Consider the following 23,899-nt stretch of genomic DNA (forward strand, 5'->3'; position numbering starts at 1 on the left):
TTTTATCAACAAGGTGGGGGGATGCCTTACTTGTATAGGCAGAGTTTAATGTTATAAAAGGGCATAGAGAGATCTATTGATCAAAACCTGGAGAAATGTAAAGACACACAACTTAGAGGGTGCCCAAAAGAAGTGGAATGTGCAAGAGACTCCGGAGGATGGCAAAGCATGGCTTTAAAAAGATTATCGGACAGAAGAAATTTGGGGAGTTGTGGCTTTTTCAGTGAAAGGGGAGTCGCTGAGCCAGGAGACATTGCTTGGCCACAAGACAGCAACACTGGAGGACTACAAGAAAAATCTAATGTTGAAGACAAGGCAAAGGGGCGGGGCTGATAGAAGGCTACAGCAGACTGATTTCTGATTGGTAGGAGAGAGAATTGACTTAATTGTCCAGATCTCCAGGCACAGCTATTGCCCTTCAGTGCCACCTAGAGGTAAAGGATGGTGAAGCTTTTTCATATGCCACCTGAGGCTTGAATAAGAAAAACCGAGACCGTACGCTGGTGAACCAGTGCTGTGCTGCTGCGAGCTCCGTTCTGACTGGACAGTGAAGCATCCCGGAGAGTGAATCACTGCCTAGAGCCCAGAGATAGCAAGTCTGATCAGCTTTGCATCTAGTCTAGTTTAAAGAGAACCACTGTTCATATTAAGAACTTACACTTCTTAAATTCTGTTGGAGAGTGATGGCTTAATTGAGACGTTCAAGGAGAAAGGAGAATAGTGTTTCCTTAACCGAAGAATGGTGGGGGTCAACCATCCAACAGTGAGCAGAGAAGCAGATTTATGTAGTGCAGAGCTTCCTGAATGGACCAATAAAGTTGAAGCCTGAAGCCAAGAGGTGTGAGTAACCCTAAACACATGAGTTTGGGTAACTCCTTTGTTTCTCTGCCATGTGGCTATAAGAGGGTGCCCACCATAGCTACCGAGTGCCCTGGTGAAAGAATGTGCATATTGTGATGCAGTTGATTATGTATCCATTTGCTTTCATATATTGGTAACTTCAGCTATGCTTAAACTCTCAAAGTATTATGGTGAATTGTTTGGTTGTTGTCCGTCTTCGAAGAGGACCAGGATGACATCACCATTGTAAAGTGAAATTTCAGTGCCTCCGACTGTGGCTGATCAGAGAAATACGAGCTCAGAATGCTCTACCACAGGTTGGGCACAGATAGTCCTTATGAATATCTGAGATGGATATCCCAAATCTGAGCATCCTGCGTTTACTTTGTGCTGTCTCAATTCTGCTTTGCTCATGGAGCACAGCACCCTTTCTGATGTGGGCATGCCCTGCTGGTGGTCCTGTGCCAGTATCTCCCATGTTGCACAGTCAAATCCAAAGTTCTTGAGAGACACCTTGAGAATGTCCTTGTATCGTTTCTTCTGGCCACCACGTGATCGCCTGCCATATGCAAGTTCTCCATAAAATAGTCTTTTTGGTAAGCGAACATTTTGCATTTGAACAACATGGCCAGCCCACTGCAGCTGTGCTCTCTGAAGCATCCTTTGAATATTTGGCAGTTCAGCTCGAGCAAGGACTTCAGTGTCTGGTACCTTATCCTGCCAGGTGATCTTCCTGGCAGGAATCTTCCTAAGACAGTTCAAATGGAAGCCATTCAGCTTCCTGGCATGGCGCTGGTAGACTGTCCATGTTTCACAAGCATATAATAATGAGGTCAGTACAATGGCTCTGTAGACCTTTAATTTGGTAGTCAGTCTAATACCTCTTGTCTCCCAAACCTTTCTTTGGAGCCTCCCAAACTCTGAACTAGCTCTGGCAATGAGTGCATCAATCTCATTGTCAATGTGTACATCCCTGGAAAGTACGCTACCAGGGTAAGTGAAATTATTCACAGCATTACATGTATGTAAATATCACTTACTGTGTGGATGCATTTGTGATAGAAGACACAGGTAATCTGGATAGGGACCCAAGAGATAGAGAAGTGATAGGAAAATGTATTTCCCCTCCACAGAATTCTGTTTACGACCCTGAAAAGGTTTGAATTTAGTTGTGTGGTAGTGGTCTTTTTCCGGGAATTTTAGACCCGCTAGTGTGAGAGCAGGTTAGAGTGAGCAAATCAAACCCAAAGAAATGGGGTCAGTTGATGAAGTGCACACACACACATTTTTCACTTTATATTGTAGGGGCTCCACAGATGGCATTTGCCTCCTTAAATCCCTGGTAGGGGAACATTAGAAAACCCATGGAATCAGGTTCTGATATATTCAGAGGTAGCTAAGTGGTACAATGGATAGAGCACTGGGCCTGTAGGGAAGACCTGAGTTCAAATTTGACCTCAGATATTTGACCATAGACAAGTCACTTACCCTCCTTCTCCTTCAGTTTTCTCTTCTGTTAAATAGGGATTCTGTTAAATAGCCCCTATGTCACAGGATTGTTGTGAGGACCATTTATAAACCACTAAGCACAGTGGCTTAGGCACTTAAGAAATGTTTGGGGTTTTTTTTTTACTTTCTTTTTTCCATTTTCTGCATTACATTGTAAGAACTCATCTTTTGGAATGTTGTAGGAGGTTTTTATTCTGGGAGATTTTCTCAAGGGTGCCCTCTGCAGTAGCAGGGACCCAATGGAGTAATTTCTTTATCTAGGGATTTATTGGATGCTTAATATAATAGGAATCTATTATAGAGAAAAGTTTTGAATTAATAACACAATTATTGCTTTACTCCTCCCTTGTAAACATTCTGGATCCTGCCAGAACTGCCAGTCCAACACAGCCTGGAGGAAGAACAGATGGAGGATGGCAACATAATGGACTATGTACTCTCTACGAAGAGACTTTTTTGAAGGTGAAAAGGGAGGAAAAATGATCACAGCCATGCTGACCTGCCAACCGCTAGGTATATGGGCTATTCTGGTGTAGGTGTCTTTAAGCATCAACCCTTTTAAACAAAGCTGGAGCTTCAAGGATAGATAAATGAATGTTTCACTTTCAGAGACAGGTGGTTGAACCAAACACAGTAATATCAAACAGGTTTTCTGGACTCCAAGCCTACTAAGAGTTTATACTGTGTCTCCATATGCTTGTATGGCTTCTGAGAGGTAGGATATGAGTATTTGGCTTTACCCTATGTTCCACAGTGCTGCCTAGATCATGGTTATTAGTCTCCTTGGGTCTCACTTTCCTCATCTGTAAGAGGAAGGGCACTGTATAACATAACCTTTAATATGCCTTCCAGCTTTAAATCCGTGATCCTATGAACTTGGGATATTTATATAGATACTAATAGATACTAGATACTAATTCCCTTAGTCCCATATTGCTTATTTGGAATTTTCCTACCTTGGGGATTGGACCTGAGATTAAATAGAATGCACAGTCTGTGTTACATGCAAGTAATACTAATATCCTTTTGGGGCTTTTTGTTTTTGTTTTCATTTTTTTGCTACTTTTATTAAAGATTTTCTAAAGTAATGATCTTGGCAGGGCAATTCACTGAGACAAAGCTAAAAGGGATGGAAGAGGAGTGGCTGGTAAATAGGGCTTAGAAGCCAGTGATTTGATAGGTTAGATGAATGAAATAAATGCAAAAACTGCTTACTGTGTACCAAATTCTGGTGATACAAACAAAAAAAGAAAGGCAATCCCTGCTTTCAAGGAACTCACACTCTATTTGGGTTAGACAACACATAAAAGTTCAGTTGCTGGTTCAATGGAAAGGACCAGAAATCCAAAGGGTTCAGCTTCAGGTTGGATGACAAGGTCCTGAGTTCCTGACTTAAGTAGGTCTAATGAAAGTTTGAAGGGATAACATTATGTAAAACCAAGTCAAGAGTAAGACCTTGAGGTCCTCACAAGGCATTGGCAAGGAAAACAATAAGGTCTGGCGATACACCATTTTATTGGAACGAGTAGAGCTGAACAGCCAGACAGACCCTAGACATAGACATCAGAACCCTGGGAAGGAAAAAAAGAGAATGAGCTTATATAGCGCCCACTGTGATCCAGGCAGTGTGCTTTTACAAATATTACTTCATCTGTTCCTTACAAAAACTCTGAGAGTTAGCTGCTATTATTATCAGCATTTTCAGATTAGAAAAATGAGGCAAATAGAGATTAAGTGACTTTGCCCAGGCTCACACAGCTAGTATGTGTCTGAAGCCGAATTTGTACTCAGGTCCTCCTAACTGCAGGCCCAACATTCCATCGATTGCACCACCATCTGTCTGTGGTACCCTGTATCCTAGAATGCACAGCAATGCCAGTATAACGAACAAATAATGCCCACGCTGTTTCCACATGGTAAGTGATCATTATATAAATTTATGGGTGTACATTGTATGATATTAATTGTAAATACAGATTTTTTCCCTTATTAATTTATTTGTTGTTTTCCAGGTCTGTGATTTCATTGGTGCAGTGAACTGTCAGTGAGGAAACTCAACCAATGTAAATCAGCAGCTTTCTTTAGTTTATAATCTTAGAAGGTCACTTGGTAGAGAACTGAGACATTAAGTGACTTGTCCAAGATCCCACAGCCAGTAAGTGTCAGTGAAGGGGTTAGAAGCTGCCTCTCTTCTCCCACTATACTATACTCTACCAAGTCTATCTTTATAATCCCCTCAGTGCACAAATCACACAGTGATACAGTAGGCCTTTAAAACACTTCTGTTAACTGGATGTTGAAAGATGTCAGGGAATGCCTATATCTTTTCATATGGCAGCTCCTTTCCAGGGTTCCCATTCCTTTTCTGTTTAGTTTAGGACCAAGAGGTTTTAGAACCAGGACATCCTTTGAGATCATCTAGTTCAATTCTCAAATTTTGCAGATATGGAAACAGGTTGATCAAGATGAAAGAAGTCATATCAGCAAATTAAAATAGATGAATTGAGATTCAACCTGGGCTCTCTGACTCTAGATTCCAGGCTACCGCCTCAGGCAACATTTATGTGTAATTTTCTCTTGGCTGGGAGGACAGGGTTAGAGTGGGGCAAGGGGACTGATTTCTTCCTCACAATTATTTAGAACTTGATTTGACTTTTCTGTGCGTCAAGCCTTAGGGTTGATACTTGTAAGTTCCAAGGTCAAGGCAAGGACCAGGACAAAAGAAAAATGTACATGTTAACTTTATTATATATTTAAAAAATAGCAAGTTGTACATAACAGATTTGCAGTTTCATGAGCAATCTTCTTTTTATTATACTGTATGGAAATGTTTGTTTTATTTCATAAACAAAAAAATAAAATAAATAAAAATTTAAAAAAGAAAAGTATTTATTAAGTATCTACTAAAAGATGAACACTGTTAGGTGCTAAGGGTATGATTACAAACAGCCCCCGCCCTCAGGAGAACTGACATTTTCAGGGGAGTGGATGCCAATATGTACAAAAATAAATGAACATTATATAGATAGCAAATAAAAATTAATGAGGGGGCTGACATTAATAAGTGGGGTTATCCGGGAAGACGGGCTGTGGGAAGTAGCACTTGAGGTGAGGCTTGAAAGGACCTAGAGATTCCAAGAGGTAAAACTGAGGAGAGAGGAAGTACTCCAGACAGGAGACAAAAGCACAAAGGTGGGAGATCAAATATCGAGCATAAGGAATGGCAAATAAGTCAGTTTTGATGGAATACAGAATACATGAGAAATAATATGAAATCAGTCTGGAAATGTAGGTTGGCGGCATATTGTGAAATGTTTTAGAAGTCAAATAGAAGTTTGTATCTTATCTCAGAGGCAATAGTGAACCACAAAACTTCATGAGGACATTGACATGGTCAGACCTGTCTTTAGGAATATCAGTTTGGAAACTATGCAGAGGAAGATATGGAAAGGGGAAAAATTGGAAATGGAAGACCAATTAGAAATCTGCTAAAATAGTCTAGGTGAGAGGTTATGCTGACATGAATTTGGAAAGGAGATGAGAGCTAATATGGAGGGAAAAATCTATAACCACTTGACAAAGGGTTGGATATGAGCTGTGGAGTGAAGGATAGAAGACAGTTTTAAGTCTGTGTATCTGGGTAATTGAAAGGATGTTGATGTTCTCAAGAGAAAGAAGGAAGCTAGGAGGAAGGATGGGTTTAGTGAAACAGGGTTGTTTAAATTTTGCTCCAGAGGGAATGGGTCCCCCATTAACATCTAGAGTTCATTAAGTGCCCTTATAATGTAATGTAATGACTGGGAGTGACTGGAAGAACAGTGATTCTAATTATAGAAACTAGTCAGGAGGAGTTGCTGACTGTGTCATCTAGTCTTTCCCTTCAAGGAGAGCAGGGTCCCCTTGGGAGAATTCATTTTGTTCATCCGAATTGGGGAGGCAGGTTAGCCAACTACTAGCCCTATCGCATTAGAAGAATTTGCTGACTCAGCTAGCCAGCAACAAAGCTACCCTTGCTTCCTTGACTCCCAGGATTTCTTGGCCTAAATTTACTAGAGCCTGGGAGTTAGCTTTTTCTAATACCTGATGAAAAGGGAAAATAAGAAGGAATCAAAAAAGCCTCCCTGGATTTCCCAACCTAGGTAACTGGAAGAATGGTGGTGCTGTTAATAGAATGAGGGAAGTGAGGAGGTAGAACTGATCTGGGGGAGAAGCTGATCAGTTCAGCCCTGTGTCACAAATAAATCTACTTTTTTGAATAGTCTGAGTCATAGCCTTAGAGTACCATTAGGACCAATGTGATCCTTTTCTTTCAAGGATGACAAAGATGACAAAGCATCCTTCAGGGCTTCATCCCCACCCCTCTCCAAACATACATACAATCAACACCCAGGGCCCACCTGAGGGCAGGAAAAAGTAGAACAAAGCAGGAAGAACATCAGAGGCAACAACTCCTAAATGTGAATTCCTTTGTGCTGGTCACTCTGAGTCAGATGTAGAAACCAATGATGGTCTGGGCTTAGCCTTGGTCTCTCAGGTCTGTGAAGATAAGTCTCCAGCCTTGATGACTTCATGACTAGGGTACAGTAAAATGAAGGCACTCTACATAGTCAATGACAGTACTGTGCGTGGCAGAATGGATAACGTGCTAGAGCTGGAGTCAGGACATCTGAGTTTAAATCCTACCTTAGACACTATCTATGTGACCCTAAGCACTATCACTGTCATATAAAGACACTGTCATCCAAAGTTTGAACCTCATTTTCTTCATATATAAAATGGAAAACAGATTGTCTTTGGACTAAGATATTGACTAAAGGAGCTCTACCACCCCTTGCTATTAGCCTTAGCTCAAAAGCTCAGAAAGAAAGAAATTGTGGTATACTGTTCAAGTTCACTGTCAGGTGTTTCCTCAAGGAGATTAAGTTCTGCTAAGAATTCTTGGTTACAACAGTCAACAATCTGTCACTCCCTCAAATAGCTCCAGAGAGCAAGAATAGTCAGGGCTCTGCAAAGAGAATAAATCACAGCCAATTTGTGAGCTGCTTGGATTTGCTAATGATGAGGAAGGAAGTACTGAAAAGACAGCCAAGAAGGTTCTGTTAGGTGGTCTTTTAGTGCCACATGATGGTTCTCATGGAAGAATCTGCATGTCAGTCCTAGATGGTCCAGTTCAGATGGTCATCATAATCAGGTAAGACTCCTTCAGACCTAGAGACACCTTTGTTCAGATAGGGTGGAAGGCTGAATTCAGAGACCATCCATTTCCTATCTAATAATCCAACTGTAGAGGCTCCTAGGGAAGAGAAGCTGCCTATAGCGACTGATTTACTGGAGGCCAGAGACAGTGGTGGTCCATCGAGGCTCCATATTAGAAGTCAAGTTCAACAAATCTGAAGATAGCAAGGGTGTAGAGGTGAGGGAAGATCTCTGTAGAAGTGCCAGGACTGTCTTAGGAAACATATAGAAAGGAAGAAGGCATTTAGAGAATGAAATCTAAGAATGTTTCCAATTGTTTTTATTCTTTACTGCCTTATATTTCATATAAATACCTTCTTCTTTAAACTATTGTATCATCTGATTGGTTGGTCTGGTAAAAGAAACATGTATGTGGGCTCATAAGCTGTGTTTTTAAGTGGAAACTGACTCAAAACATGCCTGAATACAGACTAGCTTCTCAGAAGTAGACCAGATTTGAGGGCAATCCAAGTTACACCTAAATGAGATTCAGATTATCATTGTGCATTTGTTGTCTGTGAATCCATTACATGCTTAAGTCTGGACATACTATGACACTACAGTTTTTTAAGGGCAAGAACTGTCAGTCATAGTATTAAATTAGCTACTTAACAAATGCACTTTGCTGACCAAAAATATCTTCTGACAATGTACAACTTAGATTGGAAGGCCTTGAATTGTACCTTGAAACTGGGATAGCTTTTCTGGGAAGCTTTCGTGTTAGTTGGACATATTTCAGGTGCTATATTCAATTTGGGGAATGTTCAGTTTGGATATCCAAGTAGATATTTTCAGTGGGCAATTATAGGTCTAGAGATGGAGCCCAGGCAAGCTCTGGCTCTACGACAACCTGAGATGGTGCTGTCAGGGATAGTACTATAAACTTGAGAGGCAAGAGCATGGAGAAGATAAGTGAAATTGTGAAACTAGATAGAGAGAGAGAGAAAGAGAGGGGGAGACAGTGGGAGAGAAAGACACATAAACACACAGAGAGACCAGGGTGGGGGTGGGGGGTGGGAGGAGAGAGTCAGAGAGAGACACAGAGTGTAGAGGACAGCCTGCGTCCCCACACAGCTCGGTGATGTGGTGAAGAAGAAAGACATGAGAGACAGGAGAAGAAAGACCAACTCCGTTTATTGATCTGAGGGTCAGGGTATTTATAGACAGAAACTGCAAGCCTACATGACATTCTGCTGGTCTCCTGCCCTAGTGATTTAATCAGTCTTATCTTAAAAACTGTGAGCCTAGAGGGCATCTATTTTACATATCCCTTGTTTTCTGTAATTCTCTTGTTTGTCTCATGGAGACAGCAACAAGGGGGGGGGGGGGCATGGAGAGCCATTCCGGATGATAATGAGCACAGTCTCAAAGAACAGTTTTCCCCGAAGGTCTATCCTGATCTTGTCAACAGCACTCCACCCTGGCCCTCAACAAGAGAGAGAGAAAGAAAGAGAAGAAGGTATAGGAAGAGAGCGTGGATAGGGAGACAAGAGCACAAGCTTCAAGACTAAGTCGTAGGGCATGTACACAGTAGCCAGACAGGAAGAGGAGAAACACACAGAAAAGAAGCTTCTTAGAGAAATAGGAGGAACTACAAGACAGTAGAATCAAAGAGAATAAAAAGCTACCTGAAAAGTACCTGTACCTTCATTCCAGAGTTATTGAAAGGATGGAAAAAGATTTATTAGGACTGAGGTTCTGTTAGGAGAGTCTTTGTTTAGATTTTATATGCTAAATCATCTAGTGGGTAGAGCTTTATTTTGATCCCAGTTGATAGAAGACAGATGTGAAGCATCTGTTTCTGTAATAGAGTCTGGCCACTGTTGCAGAACATCTGGCAGTCACTTCTATCCCCTAACCTCTTCAGAGCAGTACTGCCTACTACAATCAGATAGGATTCATAGCTTTCCTTCATGTTTTTTCCTATCCTATCCTACCCTGTGCTTCACCAGCATAGATAGTATAAGTTTACTATATTATGGCTCAGCCAGCATCACTAAGCTCTGATGGAAACAAAGATTATCTTAACTCAGAGGAAAGAGAAAAAGCTTATATTTTTGTATGCAATGTACATACTCTGTCAATAGCTGTCAAGAGGGTGGTGGTTATTTGGTGAAATGCTTTAAAGTACGAGCATAGATTACTACTTGAATTTCCTCATACACGATTTGGCTGTTTTTTCATCAATTAAAGCTAACATGGTACATTGGGGGTAAAGTCTTCTTAAGTCCTTTCTTTCTGGCTGTTCATAAGAAATTTCATCAGATTCAAAAAGAAAAAGATATTATGGATGAACAGCTATGATTTTTGTTATGCTAAATATATCCCTAGAGTTGGAAAGGACAGTTTAGTGGAAAGAAAGCTAAATTTGGAGTCCAGAGAGAACAGAGTTCAAATCCCACCCCTGAGACTTGCAAGCTGTGTGGTAATGGTCAAATCACTTAGCTTCTCCGAGCTTTAGTTCGTCCTCATCTGCAAAATGGGTGGCAATAGCAATTTCTTCACAAGCTCAAATGAGATAATATATGTGAAATATGTTGCAAAGCTAAGCAGGTTATAGTGTCCCAAAAGTCTTAGTACAGTTTTAATGTATCAGAGCTTAAAATTGCGCTCAGATTTTTAGAAGACAGCATGTAATGGTGAAATGTTGTCATTTGTCTAGTCTAATACCCCCTCATTTTATAGATAAAAGAATTCAAGTCAGCAGAGGTGAGTTTACTTTTCTAAAGTCACCTAGCCAGTGATTAATAGATGATATTACTGTTCTAAAGAAGGTATTGTACATAATGGGTCTGAGGATCACGTCCTGAGAACATGAACATGCCCTGGCAGGTTCTAGTCCAGGTGGAATCTTGGTGAGCCTGCTTCTGGGCATAAGTAATGAAGGGGCTCTTCCTATCCCCAACCCCCCACTTCCAAGTATACACAGGTGTCCTCTGTTTCCTTTTGGCTCACTGAGAAATGAAAAGCCTTTTAGGTGTCTGCTGAGGGAACTGAGCATGCATATTAAAAGTTCTAGCTCATAAATCTCTCACTCCTTTCACTGGAAGATTTCTGATGCTGTGAGCCTCTGAGTGGGGGAAGAGACAGTGGCAATGGTTTTGGTTGCCTTATCTCCCTAGTAGGTTGCCATGTGGATATGAAGATGGCACTTGTTATTTCTTTTGTCTCATGTTTATTCTTTTCTGCTTGTGGGTGACAGAGTATTCAGATATGGAACTGATCAGGTCACAGCCTTGTAAGATTAGTACAATCAAAAGAGCTACCAGCGGTCTACCCACTGGAGTCATCAATAGAGCCTGCTCTTAGCTATAGCAGCTGAGTCCAGTGAAGAATTCAATGAGGAGATGATTGCAGCAGCAAACAGTAGGACTTAACCCAGTGCAACAAGAAGCTGTCCCTCAGCAAGGAGTGACCTATCCATTGGATACAATCTATACTATACCTAGAAATGAACTTGGTAGGAAATCTCAGTTATTTTTCAGTCATATTCAACTCTTCATGACCCCCTTGGGGGTTTTCTTGGGGAAGATACTGGAGTGGTTTGCCATTTCCTTCTTCAGTGCATTTTACAGATGAGGAAACTGAAGCAAACAGGGTGAAATGACTTGCCCAGGGTCACACAGGTAGTAAGTGTCTGAGGCCAAATTTGAATTCAGGTCTTCCTGACTCCAGGCGTAGCATTTTATTCATTGTGCTATCTACCTGTCTCCGAAGCTTGGAGTACCTTGCCTTTTTACGGGATAGTGACTAGGGAAGCTAGTGTCTTTTTGCTTTGAACCAAATGTGCCCCTAGTCAGCAATATTTAGGGGAGGCAAATAGATATAATTCCCTTCCATATCCCTTTCTTAGAGACCAGAGAATAAACTGTCACATGGAAGGTACGCGCCTCATGGCTCATCCTCTTCCCTTCAAGACAGGATTCAAAATCTCCAGTGGGGAGGACTGGCCCAGATCTTTGATTATAGCTACTGATGTCTTCCATTGGGCCATCTGTTTATACATTTAGACATCTCATGTGACACACACATTTTACATGGACAACATTCACCTTACATTTAAGTTTACATTTTCTGGAAGTTGCTAGGCAATATGGAACTTCCCAAGCAATGGATTGAATCAGATAGTGTCTAATCCTTCCACTTTCCAGATGAAAAAACTGACATCTTAACTTGCTCATAATCACAGAAGCTAAGTGACAATCAGGAGTTGAACTCAGGCCCTTGGATTCTAAATCCACCCCTCTTTCCTCTTGTAGGTGCTTAGAAGTAAACAGTTGTGGGAATTATTTGTTCTTAAAAATGAAACTTGAATAATGTTTGGGAGAAGGAAAGAAGCACTTATTAAGTACTATGTGCCAGGCATTGTGCTAATGCTTTACAAATATCTCATTTGATCCTCACAATAGCCTTACAAGGTTATTACCCTCATTTTACAGTTGAGGAAACTGAGGCAAAAAGAGGCTAACTGTCTTGCCCAGGGTCACATAGCTGGTAATTGTGTGAGGACATATTTGAACTCAGTTTTTGCTGACTCTAGGCCCACTTCTCTAGTCCTTGAACCACTTAATTTTACTCTGATAGAGAAATTTGTTGATTTGAATGAAGAGGATAATGATGAAGAACCTGATGTGGATAAGAAGTGGGATATGAGGCTGAAGGAGGCTGCACAGCAAGAAAGTAAACACACACACACATACACACCACACACATGGACACACACACACACACACACACACACACGAGTACTTCAACTTAACAGAGCCCTGCAAGAAAAGAAGGAAACTTTAGAAACCTAGTCAACCCACTCATTTTATAGATGAGGAAAGTGAGGCCCAAAGAAGTTACATTTTAACTTGCCCAAAGTTACACAAGGAGTTCAAAGTAAAGTGACTACACAATAATTCAAACTTTTTCTCAATTACACTTCAGCTGTTATTATGTATCTGTGAAAGCCAAGTCAGTACCATGAATACACCCGGCTATTTCTCATGTGCTCTAATCAGCAATGAAAGCTGAAGTCTGAAAACTAGCCTCCCAAAGAAGACACTTAAAAGCACAGATTGTGGTTGCAATTTAACAAAGATTTAACGCAAATTTCTCCCTTTTCATCTGTTCAGCAGATCTAGACACAAAACAGCCTGCATACTGGAAGAAAACAAGGAGTACAACATTTTAATTTCATTTTATTTAAAATTGTAGGAGCCTGAAAAATATTTGCTATTATTCCTTACCACCTGATTTGCATTTTGAAGCTCCATATACTTAGTTCTGCAGGCATTGCCCAATGATTAGAGAGGTTAATAAAGAAAAACAGCTGTTAAAACTCCATGTTTGGTTTAGTTTGGTTATGATTTAAGGATGTTATTTGCACAGAAGAATCTGAATGAAACTAGGGACAGGAGAAAACTGGAGAAAGGAAAAAGGAACTATAACTGACATACTTAGATACTTCTAAGACTGTGTCATATTTTTAAAATGATAGTTTTATTCAGAAAGATAAAACTGAAAATAAAAAATAAGATTTTGCTTATTAATTGGAGCCTCACCGGTTCTTTGTTAGTCTCTTTCTAGGCACAGCATCTAGTTGCAAACTCTTCTTTTGTCATTCTGGAATTATCATGGGGATTATACTTTAGGAAGTAACTTATGTTTAGACAAGGAAGAGAGAGAATGTGGCACAGTGGCACGGGGACTTACTCTGGACTCAGAGGACCTCCGCTCAAATCCCACCTCTGACAATTTACTCTTCGACCTTGGGCAAGTCATTGAACTTTACTAGGTCAAATTTCCTCATTTGTAAATTGGTATCTTTGAGAACATCAGTGTTGATGACCTCAACATAAAGGAAAGAATTGGGGATAACCCACATGTACAAGAATATTTATGGCAGTTCTTCTTGTGGTGGCAAAGAATTGGAAATGGAGGGGATGCCCATCCATTGGAAATGGCTGAATAAGTTGTGATATATTAATTTAATGGAATACTATTGTGCTGATGAGCAGGTGGATTTTAGACAAACCTGGAAGGCACAAAGAATGAAGGGTCCGCGGGACTCAATACAAAAGCAACACAAACAGCTTATAACATCACCCATTGAACCCCCAGTTTATCACTGAAGAATATTTAACAGTATGAAATTAATCAGTACTTGGAAAGGACTTTATTATTTCCTTTTAAGATATACTTATATTTGGGAAAACCTCTATTTTCTACTTATGGAGAATGGGCTGTTCTGCCTAATTCCAGATTTCCCAACTTAGTTAAGCGAGGATTCACTTTAAATTGACATTCCCATTCAGTTCACTGCAGTTGGACAGATGACAGTGAGAAAAATAAGAAGGACAGAAGGAAGCCTGGCCACGTCCTCAGAGGGCATGAAGCCCGGTAGGTGGCATTTTTGTATTTTTATTTTTATTTTTCACAGCCCAGGTTTAAGTGAGCACAGCTGTCAGGGGCTGTTTCACGTTTCTCCAAGCCCAGCCTCTTGTTGGGGTCCAGCCAGGGACTGTGTTCTGTCGCCTTCACCCCAATATTGTTGGGGTGCCTTCCTCAAGGAAGAAGCTGGAGTGGTGCCAGGGGGCCTGGAGGTCCACGTTCTGTGACCCCTTCATTGATTGAGGGGGGCGGGGGTAGAGGGATGCCCCATCACTCAGTTCTCTAACTCTACTGGAGCTGTGAACTTAAGGGTGTGGGAGAACTACTTTTCAACAGAATAGGTCGCCTTGGCAATCCCTATGTATTTTATGTGCTTAAATATATTATTCTGCAGAGGGGTCCCGAGGCTTCCCCAGACTGTCAGAGGGGTCTGGGACATTAAAGAAAAGTTAAGAACGCCTGACTGAGGGTATGAACACCCGCCAGACCCCCTGGGGAGAGCTCCCAGCACCGGGCATGCGGATAGAGGGGCAAGGCGGAGGTCTCTCCGGGACTGCGGGACTGCGCCTGCGTAGAGACAAAGGCTCCCTGGGCGCATGCTCCCCAGCAGCCCGGGCAGGGTCGAGCAGGGAATACGTCACAAACCAGGAACCCAGCCAACTCGAGGACGGGAGGGGGAGGAGAGGGAGACGTACTGCGCGCGCGCAGAGCACGGGGCGGGACGTTTCCTTCCTCTCGGAGGTTGGCAAGGAAGTGGCTAGGCGTCATTTCCGGCTTCCTCTCCGGCTGCCATCTTGCTGCCCCGCGTGTGTTCCGCCGTCTTTGGCTCTTCTCCCTGCGACCCCGCGACTAACACCCCCGGTCCTCTGCGCAGCTCCGTTTCCGTTCCGGCAAGGTACAAAAAGGCGCGGGGCAGGGGCCTGGGCGGACGGCGGCCCCCGGGGAGAGCGCCCGGAAGCGGCAGCGGGAAGGAGGAAGTGAAGGAGGGCAGGGAGCTGGGAAGTCGGGCAGGCCGAGCGGCCGAGCGACCGAGCGGGGCGAGGCCCCCGCTGCGCGGCCGGGCCATGTTCTCCCATCCCATGGCTCAGGGCGCGGCGGGGGGAGACCCGGAGCCGCAGGTGACGCGCGGCCTCCCCTTCCTGCGCCGCCGAATCCAGCGGGGCCCGCCGAGTTGAGGCGGCGAGGGCCGGGCTCGGGCCTGCGGGACCCCCCGGGGGAAATGGCCGCGGCCCGGGGAGGGAGGCGAGGCGCGGCCGGGGCGGGGCGGGGGAGAGGCCCCAGCTGAAGCCTTTTCTGCTTTTACAGATGAAAGAAACGATTATGAACCAGGAGAAGCTGGCCAAGCTGCAGGCCCAAGTGCGCATCGGCGGCAAAGTAAGTCGTGGCCGGCCTCGGGCTCGCCTTCTCCGGTTTGGTGTTGTTACGGGGCGGCGCCGGGGAGGGCTGGTGTCCGAGCCTCCTCCGCCCCCGCCCGGGGGTGCGGGGCGCGGCGGGGCTCCGGTAGGGGCCTGTGTATCTCCTCCCGCACCCCGGGGGGTCCCGCCGCCCAGGGAGGCCCATGGAGACGGAGGAAGGCCGCTAGATTTCCGATTTTGGTTCATTGGGTAACGCTTGTAACTCTGCAGGGGGCCGTCTGGTCACCGCTGAGCTGCCCTATGGGGACCCACAGAAACCCTCCTCTCGTTAGTGGGACGGAGCCGGGGGGCGGGGGCGACACCCTGCGACACGCGGGTCCGGGGGACCTTGGCCGGGGCTGCCCCGTGTGTCCGGCGTGTGAGGCCGGAGAGGAGGGTGCCAGGCTTTAGTCCGCGCTCCAGACCGGAGCAGGGGGTGTGACGATCTGCGAAGGGACCCCAAGGTCCGAGAGCCGCTCGCTCCTCTGCTTCCCTGCTCCTTCCACGCGGGAGCGTGCCCGAGAGGGTCCTCCTGCCGCCTGGCGTTCGTGGTCTGCGGACACGCGGGGAGAGGAGCGGCGGGTTTGGGGGACTGACCTGAGAGCGCTCGGCGCCGGCTCGGCCTGGCTGTCAGGCATCGGCTCGGAGGCTGGCCGGCCTTGTCCTTGGCCCTTGCGGGTTGCGGCTTGTCCTCGCCGCTCAGGTGTGGCCCCGGGGGGCGTCTTAGTCCGATTTCCTCTGAGGGGCCAGTCTGAGCGCTCCGGTACGGACAGAGCCTTGGCTTGGGGGCAGGTGTGGTGGCCCCCTGGGGTGCTTGGCCAGGTGTGGTCTCGAGGCGGCCTTCGCCGGGGGAAGAAGTGCTAAGAGCGGGCGGGTTTTTGTGTCTGAGGGAAGTTAACGTTGGTGCCGGTCCTGTTCCGCCCGGCGTTTGGGTCAGCTCGGGGTGTCAGAGCTCGGTCTTGACTGGCTCTGTATAACGCGGTTGAAAACACAGTTTTGTGGCGGAGACGACGCTCTGCACGGTCCGCCTGGGAAAGGAAGTCCATTTAAACGGGCTGCTGGAAGTCGTGTCCAGGGATGCCGGGGCCTGGAATGGGGGCGGGATGAGGCCGAGCCGGACCTTCCCACGCTGTTCTCCGGGGGATCTCTGCAGGGGCCGGAGCTGCCCCCCCCCGGGGCGGACGCGTCTGTCCTTCTGTTACTGCCAGCCCTGATCGCGGAGGCTCCCAGTGAATCTGTTGTAGCGTCTGGGAGCTCTGGCCGCGTGCAGAACCCCGGTAAAAGGGAAGCAGGGGAGGAGGGGTGGCCGCGCCGGGCCAGTCTGGCGATTGAGGAGGGCTTTGTGAGCCTGGCTTCAGGAGAGGCGTTCCCATGTTGGGAACAGGTCAGTAATGACCCTCTTAGAGTTCGATACCTAGGGTTTAAAACGTGGTGGGACAGGGGTGTTCCAGACTTACCCACTTACACTGGAGGTTTTTTCATTGTTTTTGCTAACAAGTTTCTATCGTGTTCCCATTAGGTGTGAATATCCTCCCAGTTTAAAAGACCATTTTCCTCTCACTAAGCTTTTTGAATCAGGTGGCCTATGCAGAACAACACAAGGCTCTCTATGCACAGAGGTGTTAGGTGTTGGGACGCTGCTTTCCCTTATTCAGACATCCAGATGTTCATGGACGATGAACAGATGAAACACAACTTCCAACCCCCAGACCACGTTCATCACTCGGTCTCTGCTGGTGGTCAGAAAAGTGCTGGTTAATAGGAGAACATTCTCTTCCTTTGGAAAGGAGTTTTCCCAAATGTGCCTTTCGCTCTTAGGCTTGTCCTTATTGCCAATAAATTAATCAGTTGGCTATATCCTTCTTAATACAGGTTTTCCTGAGTGTTAAAGCCAAATGAACACATTCACCTTCACCTCTCTTCTATCACTATTACCCTCTAACCTCACCTTAACACACTGATGTTTTGTCATGGATCAGAAGGGGAAAGGACTTAATTTGAATATGGCTTTTATGATAACATCCCCCCCTTTCTTCTAGGGAACTGCTCGGAGAAAGAAGAAGGTGGTTCATAGAACAGCTACAGCAGATGATAAGAAACTTCAGTTTTCCTTAAAGAAGCTAGGAGTAAACAATATCTCTGGTATTGAAGAGGTAATTTTAGTAAACTTGAGCCTGTTGTTTTTCCTTTAAAAGACAAAGAACACACACGCGCGGCGTGCACACACACGTAGAGGGAGAGAGTTCATTGTGAATTCTTACTGTTTTACTTCAGGAATGGGAGTTTAGCCAGCTCTATAGAATAATGGGGTTTGCTCCTAAAATGGGGCACGAGTGAGAATAGTTGCTCTGATGGGAGTATTCTCTTAAGGAGAAAATTAATGCAGAATTTAGATATTACTGTATTAGCATGCTGATGTTGACATGGCTTTTCTGTCTGGTCTTTTAATTCTAGTCATGAGTTATTTTTGACCCATTATGGATAGTGCTGTATTAAGATTTAAATATTTTTCTTTCCGGATGTGGGGAAAAGTGGAAATTGCTGAATGGTTGTTAAAGAACAGCAGTCCTAGATATATCCTCTGTCCATCTTCATGGTTTAAGAACCATCTTTTTGCTTACAAGTTGTCTACTTTCTGAAAAACTTTGCAATATAGAAAACTATAATGCCATGACTTCACTGTTGTAACTGTAGTAGCATTAGCTATCAAGTAAAATTTTGAACACTATTTTCCTTTTTTGTATTTTCATATCATGAAACTAGAGGGAGATGGGAATCAAGAAAAGAGTTGGAGTGCCTAAATTTTAATTACTTTTCATCTTTTCTGTTTGAAAAATAGCTAGAAGTATGCTGAAACTCCTTCCCAATGACTGTGGGCTTTCAGTAGGGTTTGGTCTAATAATAACTTAGACTTGATAAGTTTATAGTTACAAGGTGTCTTACATCAGCTTAGTTCCCACCTGTGAGTCCCTTTATGTTCTGATCTCACCTTTTCCCTTTCTTCCTCCCTGATGTCACTTGAACTACCTTTCTCGGGGCAGCATAAGACCTCCATTGCCCCACTGATCAGAATTTAATGTGTTAGATCTTTAGAGGGGAAGAGAGCTGTTGTCAGCAGTTTTGCTCCTATAGATTATGATAAGCATGCCCACCTAAAATGATTGTTTGGTACTTAAATATATGATAGGCAGACTGTTGGTAGGGAGAAGAATTGGTTTCCTAGGAAATGGTCTAATAAGCCGGATGATTTTTTAGAGCCAAGTTCATTTCTACATCTCAGTGTGATTTGATTATAAGGTATTGGTTGTGTTATAAAACATCACTGATTAGGGCATAGAAAAAAACCCAGGGAAAATTCCATATGTGTTGAATGTAAGGTAGTGGCTGCTGAATTTTTTTTCTGATTAAAGCTAAATGAGGAAATTCCATATTTTAGCTCACCTGTTTTAAGAGAGAGTTTGTTTTGTGTTGTTGGAAAGTTTTAGATTAGGCATTCCTAACTTTTTTCCTCCAATTTTTTTTTTCAGGTGAATATGTTTACCAACCAGGGAACAGTGATCCACTTTAATAATCCTAAAGTTCAGGCATCATTGGCAGCAAACACTTTCACTATTACAGGCCATGCTGAGACGAAGCAGCTAACAGAAATGCTCCCCAGCATCTTAAACCAGCTAGGAGCTGACAGTCTGACTAGCTTAAGAAGACTGGCAGAGGCTCTGCCCAAACAGCGTAAGTTCCTATTGTTGGCGCTGTGAGTGTGCTTACTTAGTTGTAGATTTTTTTTTAATCCCCCAAAGCAATATAAATGTGCCTTAACTTCAAGGCAGGTGTCTGTCTTCTTAAAAAACGGGTTGTGAAATAATTTCTAAGGAAATACCCTTCTCCAAAAAGTGAAATTGCTTCCTTTTTAACTGTGCCATGTTTCTGCTTTGATAGAATGCTTTTGTTGTTCATGTTCTTGTTCATTTGGATTTGAATTAGGTGGAAAAAGTTATTTTACATGTTTAAATGCTAGAAATCACTCACTTTAATAATGGTTAATTTAGATTAAATCTCAAGTGATAATCATTGTTGTAATTTCTTGATACAAATATAAATGGAGATTAAAAATGACAATTGAGACTTGATCAATTTATCTTTTACACTAGTGAGTATCCACTAAATGTAGAAGCTGCTCATTCTGTTATTCACAGGCATTGGGCGAATACCTTGAACTGTTGTTAGTATTGCATTTTTTGTCGAAGGGAGATTTTGAGAAAATGTAGGTTAAGATTGATACTGTATGTGTGATTGCAGCTGTCGATGGAAAAGCACCACTTGCCACTGGGGAGGATGACGATGATGAAGTTCCAGGTAAGACTCTGAACTTGTTGGAAATTCTGTGGTTTATTTACATTAAAGGAAAACACAAGAGATCTTTTCTTTAATGTTAACTAGATAGAGTTAAAAACACTGTTTGTGCTTTTATGTTTTTCATCCTCGAGCCCCGTGTAAGGCAGAGCCTTGTGGACTATTCTGTAGTTTGTTTACAACGGGGAAATTAAAGCCTCAATTCAGTGAATTGAAAGAATGACAGTTTCTTTTTGGCAATACCAATAAAACACTTATTAAATTTCATGAGTAATTCAAGTAAAATGTTCTTCTTAGCACATTAATACTACAAGAGAATAGTCTAAATGCCCCTAGTGGTCTCTGAACCAGATCTGGAGAATTTAGGCTTTGTAACTGATCATTCATTACTAATCAATATACCCTTTTCACAGATAACGTCAGTGTCTAAAAAGTTTTTTTTTAATTTTTAATAAACTTGTATGTATTTAGTGGTTTTTTTCTTCATAGTCACTAATGTATAATTGTTATAGAGTAGTATAGTTTCTTGAGTTGGAATATTTCAACTGTTTTCAACAGGTTACTGGCATTTCCATGTTTTATGCCTATGCCGAGATAGACTGAATTGAAGTGAATAATGCTAAATAGGTTATAGTTCTGCTTGTGTTTTCTGTGAATTATTTTATCAGATATGCTTTGGAAGTTATTTCCTCTTGATAAGAGTTAGGAGAATTCGCTTGTGAAAATTTTATTTTCATAGCATCGTAATATGTTTTTCCCCCCAGATCTCGTTGAGAATTTTGATGAGGCTTCTAAGAACGAGGCAAACTGAATTGGATATCAACTTGTGCCAGTTAAAACTTGAAAGTTACATGGAGCTGCTATTTTATATCGTGTGACTGCTTATTTTCTTTTTTCCTTCTTTGTTTTTGTTTATGGATCTAGAAAATTAGATCTCTAATATTTTGAAGCCCATTGGACACTGCAGCTCTTTTCATTTATTGCTTATACACAGTTCATTCTTTGCAGCGTAACTATGCTGAACAAGCCTGGAATTAAAGTTTGAAAAAAAGGTTAATAAAATCTTTACCTAATATACAGTTGACTTGATTTTATTGGTACTGTAATTTGTATCTGAAAGCAACATAGGTTTTGTGTTTTTTAAGTAATGCAATATAATAACCAGCTATGTTCCGTACAAGTTTAAATAATCAAATTCCTGTATATTTTAGCAGAGTTATGACATTTTTTAATTGCCTCCAGATTTAAATTAAACTTGGCTGGTCGGAATGGTTTTGTGTGAAGAGGATAGAAAAAATACAGGTTTGGCATTTGTCGTAAAGCTTGTTTTTTTCTTTTGCCCAATGAACAGAATCGTTGAGGTCACATTTACCTCTTATGGTGAACTTACGTATAGAAATAAGAGCACGTTCAATGTGCGTTTCTGGGCAGGACATAACAAAATTCTTCTGGAAAGAATAAGAATAATCATTATTTGCCCCATTTTGTGGCAAAGTAGTTTATCATTTTGAATAGTTTTCATAAATTAAGATATTATTGGCGGTTTTTAACTCTTCTAATGTTTTTTATCAGCCTGGTAGCTTTTAAAATTTATGGGTAGATATGTGTTCTTTCAGGAAAGTAACGCTAGTAATTTTGTTAAATTATTCATAGTTCCAGTAATCATAGTTCATAGCTCATAGTAATCTTTTTAAGCATAAAGTACTAAGTAGTTCTGAGTAGTGTGGGTCCTTGTTAGTAAATCTTGTCTATTAACCTATGAACTTCTGTATTTACTGTTGTTTGTTTTCATGGGGGAGGTGTAAATTTGCTTTTGTCATTTTTGCTTATGTTCTGGCAATTTTACAGTTTAGAAAATGGAGAGATTATTTTAGAATTCAGACCTGTCCTTTGTGTTCAGATGCTTTAAAATACAATTTGTCTTTTATCTACCTCACATATAAATTTTACTAGTAAGCTATAAATTACTTGATGATTGTGTAACCTGTGTAAGCTGGGCTTTTAAAAATTATTCCTCTACGAGAAGTTTGAAAATTACAGCAAGTTTAGGGAAGGAGATTTGTTCCTAAAAATCTAAAAGAGGAGTTACAGGGATGAGGTAAAAAATAACTTCCTTAAAAATAGCCTCCCAGTAGCTCTCTGCTATAAGTTGTCTGTTTGCTTTAGTCAACAAATATTTGAGCACCTACTGTAAACTGCTACCCTAAAGTCATAATTATCCCAACAAATTTAGCTCTTAAATTAGTAGGTATCAAAACGTCATATTCTCTTAAACCCAGAATGGGTCTTGTGTCTTTTGCTTTGTTGTTCAGTCACCTATGTGGAATGCTAGTTGAGTTGTTTCATTGAAGTCTGAACCTTTTCTTATTTAAATGAAGCTTCTGCCTAACCACTTGCATTTTTCCACCCCCATCTATAAGTATGTAAGTGAATTAAAGGACTATTGAACATAGTTCTTGGCCAATTCTGTCTTGTGACAAACTGTTACAGGATAACTCGTGACAAATGACTGTCCAGATGTAGGCAGTATCCTCATACTGTCCAAGGGTTCCATACTTCAGTATTCTAGGAACTTTTCTAAATAACTATTCTGTTACCTACTTTGTTTTCAGGGCACTGGATAACTAATAATTTGTGGCAACTAATTGTCACATCTCACAGATTTAATTGCTACAACTCATTCAAAATACACATCTTTAGAAGGCCATTATAAAGTGAGTAGTACAGGAATTTAAGACTCAGCTGGTTGATTGAGTACAGATACAGTTTAGAGTTAGATTCAAGAGGGGACCCAGGTTCCACCCCCTGGTGATTATTTTGTGTTGGGAACATTACACCTTATTTGGATTTTAGTTCCTAATGTCTAGAATTAGGGAATTGGACTATGACTCTATGACATTTAGTGTACCTCTCAAGTTAGTAAATGATTGTCTTTAGACCTAACTGTAGGTTCCATTTGGAGCTCAATTAGCCAGACAATATATGGAATTGGGGGAGCCCTTTTACTTGCCAGTTAGTAGAAGAATAACTCTTGTGTTGGTGCTGGAATCTATTGTATTTTTCAGATATGCTATAATGTATGGCCTGGGTCAAAGGATATTGAAGTGATCTGAATTAAAAGCAGACTTGTATTAGTGTTTTCATTTGTTCAGAAAATCTTTTTAAACATAAATCTTTTGTTTGGAAGTTGTGGATTCCAAAACAAGTTTCAGTTTTCTAGAAATAAATCATACGTCTTCTATGAACATGTGTTTTCATCGCTCCAGTCAGCACAGTCTTGTATACCATCTTTGCATCGTACTTTAGGAATGCAGTCACAATCGGCAAAGAAAACTGTATTGCATCTCCAGCCGGAGCAGGTTGGGCACTGCACACCTGTAGATAATTGGTTTATTTTAAAATGTTTCAAGCGGAACTCCACTACCAGAATCCAGGCTTAAAGACAGCTGGAAAAGAGATACCTCAGAGATTAGGGTGTATTAGTAAAAACGAAGATGACGCTGTCAAATATATATTTTTTGAGTAAAATAATTTGTGAACAAAAAGCCAAGTTAATGAATATAATTCAACCTAAAAATAGTGTCCTGATTTATTATACAAGCAAGGGAAAACCACTATATATATTTTAATAGACGCTGGAAAGAGGGGCAGAAAAGTGGTTCTATGTTTTTAAAAACTTTTAACCATCTAAGCAACTATGTTCTACCTATGGCAACTCCCAAAGAAGTTATTCTATAGCTGTACATTTACAAGAAGAGAAATAATTTTAGGGAACTTGGAATGTTTTGCCAACACCGATTACATCCTTGATGGATCAAGACCAAGATGAAACTGCATTATTTCTGCCTTTTTGTGGCTTGTTTTTTTCAAGCCTTTCCAGAGGAGATAGAAGTTTCTAATCACTTGTCAGCAAACATTTAATAATCGTTGTAGGGAAGTTTTGGGAAAGAGGGAGGAGTGAGGAAAGTAAAAGCAAAGCTATATGAAGATAAGCCTTCAGAATTCCTTCTAACCTCTACCTAGAATGATTCTGTGAAATGAGACAAATTCAAGTTTAAAAGAGGGGAGGGCCTCACTCAAGTTCTTGGCTCACATCCAGCCCGTGTCCTGATCTCGTATTAGCTCCAAAACTGGCTGAACCTGCTCCTTGGCTAAATCAACGTGCTTGGTTCGTCTGTTCACTTGCTGAGATT

At 42.1% G+C, this 23,899-nt stretch overlaps 2 protein-coding genes across 3 annotated transcripts in view; one reads left to right on the plus strand and one right to left on the minus strand.

The window, feature by feature from the left end:
* Positions 1-13,797: 13,797 nt before the first annotated feature.
* On the plus strand, positions 13,798-20,783 carry BTF3 (basic transcription factor 3). 2 transcript variants are annotated; one of them, XM_072606326.1, is made up of 6 exons: positions 13,798-14,857; positions 15,268-15,336; positions 17,396-17,509; positions 18,884-19,085; positions 19,653-19,709; positions 20,471-20,783. In XM_072606326.1, exons 2-6 carry the CDS (start codon positions 15,268-15,270, stop codon positions 20,515-20,517), a joined length of 489 nt encoding a protein of 162 aa, XP_072462427.1. In that variant the 5' UTR covers positions 13,798-14,857; the 3' UTR covers positions 20,518-20,783. The 2 variants fall into 2 exon arrangements, with proteins under 2 accessions (XP_072462427.1, XP_072462426.1); XM_072606325.1 differs by lacking the exon at positions 13,798-14,857 and adding an exon at positions 14,888-15,080.
* A 704-nt stretch (positions 20,784-21,487) lies between these two features.
* LOC140502716 (low-density lipoprotein receptor class A domain-containing protein 1-like) overlaps positions 21,488-23,899 on the minus strand; it is a 34,747-nt gene continuing 32,335 nt past the window's right edge. Inside the window, exon 6 of the mRNA XM_072606657.1 lies at positions 21,488-23,081. Within this exon, the coding sequence (XP_072462758.1) occupies positions 22,945-23,081 (137 nt within the window). The 3' untranslated portion in view covers positions 21,488-22,944. The remainder of the gene's footprint in view (positions 23,082-23,899) is intronic.

The sequence above is a fragment of the Notamacropus eugenii genome, chromosome 4 (assembly GCF_028372415.1).
Source record: "Notamacropus eugenii isolate mMacEug1 chromosome 4, mMacEug1.pri_v2, whole genome shotgun sequence".
NCBI classification, from domain to species: Eukaryota; Metazoa; Chordata; class Mammalia; order Diprotodontia; family Macropodidae; genus Notamacropus; species Notamacropus eugenii.

Coding starts and splice junctions, on each gene's coding strand:
- BTF3 (XM_072606325.1), top strand. CDS start 15,027: ATGTTCTCCCATCCCATGGCTCAGGGCGCGGCGGGGGGAGACCCGGAG. Junction 15,081..15,267: donor GGGGAGACCCGGAGCCGCAG/GTGACGCGCGGC, acceptor CTGCTTTTACAG/ATGAAAGAAACGATTATGAA. Junction 19,086..19,652: donor AGAGGCTCTGCCCAAACAGC/GTAAGTTCCTAT, acceptor GTGTGATTGCAG/CTGTCGATGGAAAAGCACCA.